The sequence below is a fragment of the Opisthorchis viverrini genome (genome assembly GCF_000715545.1).
Source record: "Opisthorchis viverrini unplaced genomic scaffold opera_v5_320, whole genome shotgun sequence".
NCBI classification, from domain to species: Eukaryota; Metazoa; Platyhelminthes; class Trematoda; order Opisthorchiida; family Opisthorchiidae; genus Opisthorchis; species Opisthorchis viverrini.
In genome coordinates, this window is record NW_008751978.1 from 97,862 (window position 1) to 99,159 (window position 1,298).

The following is a 1,298-nucleotide window of genomic DNA, read 5'->3' on the forward strand; positions in this document are numbered from 1 at the left end:
GCTTACTAAGAAGCCAGTAATGAAAAAAAATTTCGTTGATCCAAGAGGGGCTTTTCATAGAAACATTATTAGTTGTGTCAACTGATACAGATTCATTTGTGGAATAATGCGCAAACCAGTTGGTTATCTTCTGCTAGTATCCACAAATCCGAAAATTCATCGAAGTGGGCAAGATATAAGTAATCTACGGACGATGCTTGTTTGCACAAAATCATCAGAGCATGACATCAGAGTTCAACACCGATGATTCACCGCGAATGTGTTGCGGAAGGGGTAGGCATCAGGAGGCCCTATTGAAGGTCTTGGTCTATTTAGCAGCTCGCTTATTATGCATTAGGTCACAATCACAATCACGATTAATCCTAATGGAGCACTCACCTTTTTCTTTGAACAGCAAAACATACAGGGAATTACAAGGGTTCCAATCCACAAACCGAGGGTCAACACGAAGGCGACTCCGAGTATTATAAGTTCAATAATGTAAGTGCTATTTTTGACTTCGTCGGGTTTCACCTCCTCTGGTAACACATCGAATACTGGATGTTCTTGCTTCGTAGTTAGCACAAGGGACTTGAGGTAAGCGATAACATTTTCCACCGTGATATCGTTGAGTGTCAGTACAGTTCCGCTGACTTCCGGGATCGTAGTGGGTCGGAAGACTAGGTTCATGGCGCCACCAGTTAACGAGGGTGAAAAAATGGCGGCAAATTTCTCGAAATTGCTGGCAATAAGGGAGCCAGCCATTTTGTTGGCCGATTAACACAGTTCTGATCACAGCTAAAAGCATACATAATTATAAGTTGATGAATTGTGCTAAAAAGTAAAGAACGCTGAGGAGCCTGACTGCTCAAATAACTGAAAGAGGGAAAAAATTGGGAAGTGGTTCGACTGAGTTACCAACAAATCTTCTGACCAGCATTTATCACTCTCGGCCAAACACAAACACATGGTCAGCGGCTCGGTAATCTTAGGATAAAAAGTCGACACTGATTACTCGCGCGTCACGCATTCAGTCTTTCCACTCTCAATCGGAACGAAACAGGACGAAATAACTTCCGAACGGTCAACAGTCAAACGTCGCAGCAACAGCCGAAATAAATGCTGAAATATTTAACTACTCACGAGTAGTTGATCATTTATAACTGTCGTGCGGGTGAAGAATGGAGCAAATGAAGCCAGTGTCATTAACTGTGTGAGTGACTCGATAGTGATCCATACCCTTTGAATAACCGGCCTCCAACTTTGATGAACTACTCAGTTCTATCTGAAAGGTTGCTCGTGGCAAGCTTTCGGACGCG

General features: G+C 43.1%; 1 protein-coding gene across 1 annotated transcript in view; it reads right to left on the reverse strand.

Moving 5' to 3' along the window:
• Window positions 1-782, reverse strand: part of T265_09955 (hypothetical protein) — a gene marked incomplete at both ends in the record, with an annotated part of 24,084 nt that extends 23,302 nt beyond the window's left edge. The window contains one exon of the mRNA XM_009176186.1: window positions 379-782. Coding sequence (XP_009174450.1) covers window positions 379-744 — 366 coding nt within the window. The remainder of the gene's footprint in view (window positions 1-378) is intronic.
• Window positions 783-1,298: the final 516 nt, after the last annotated feature.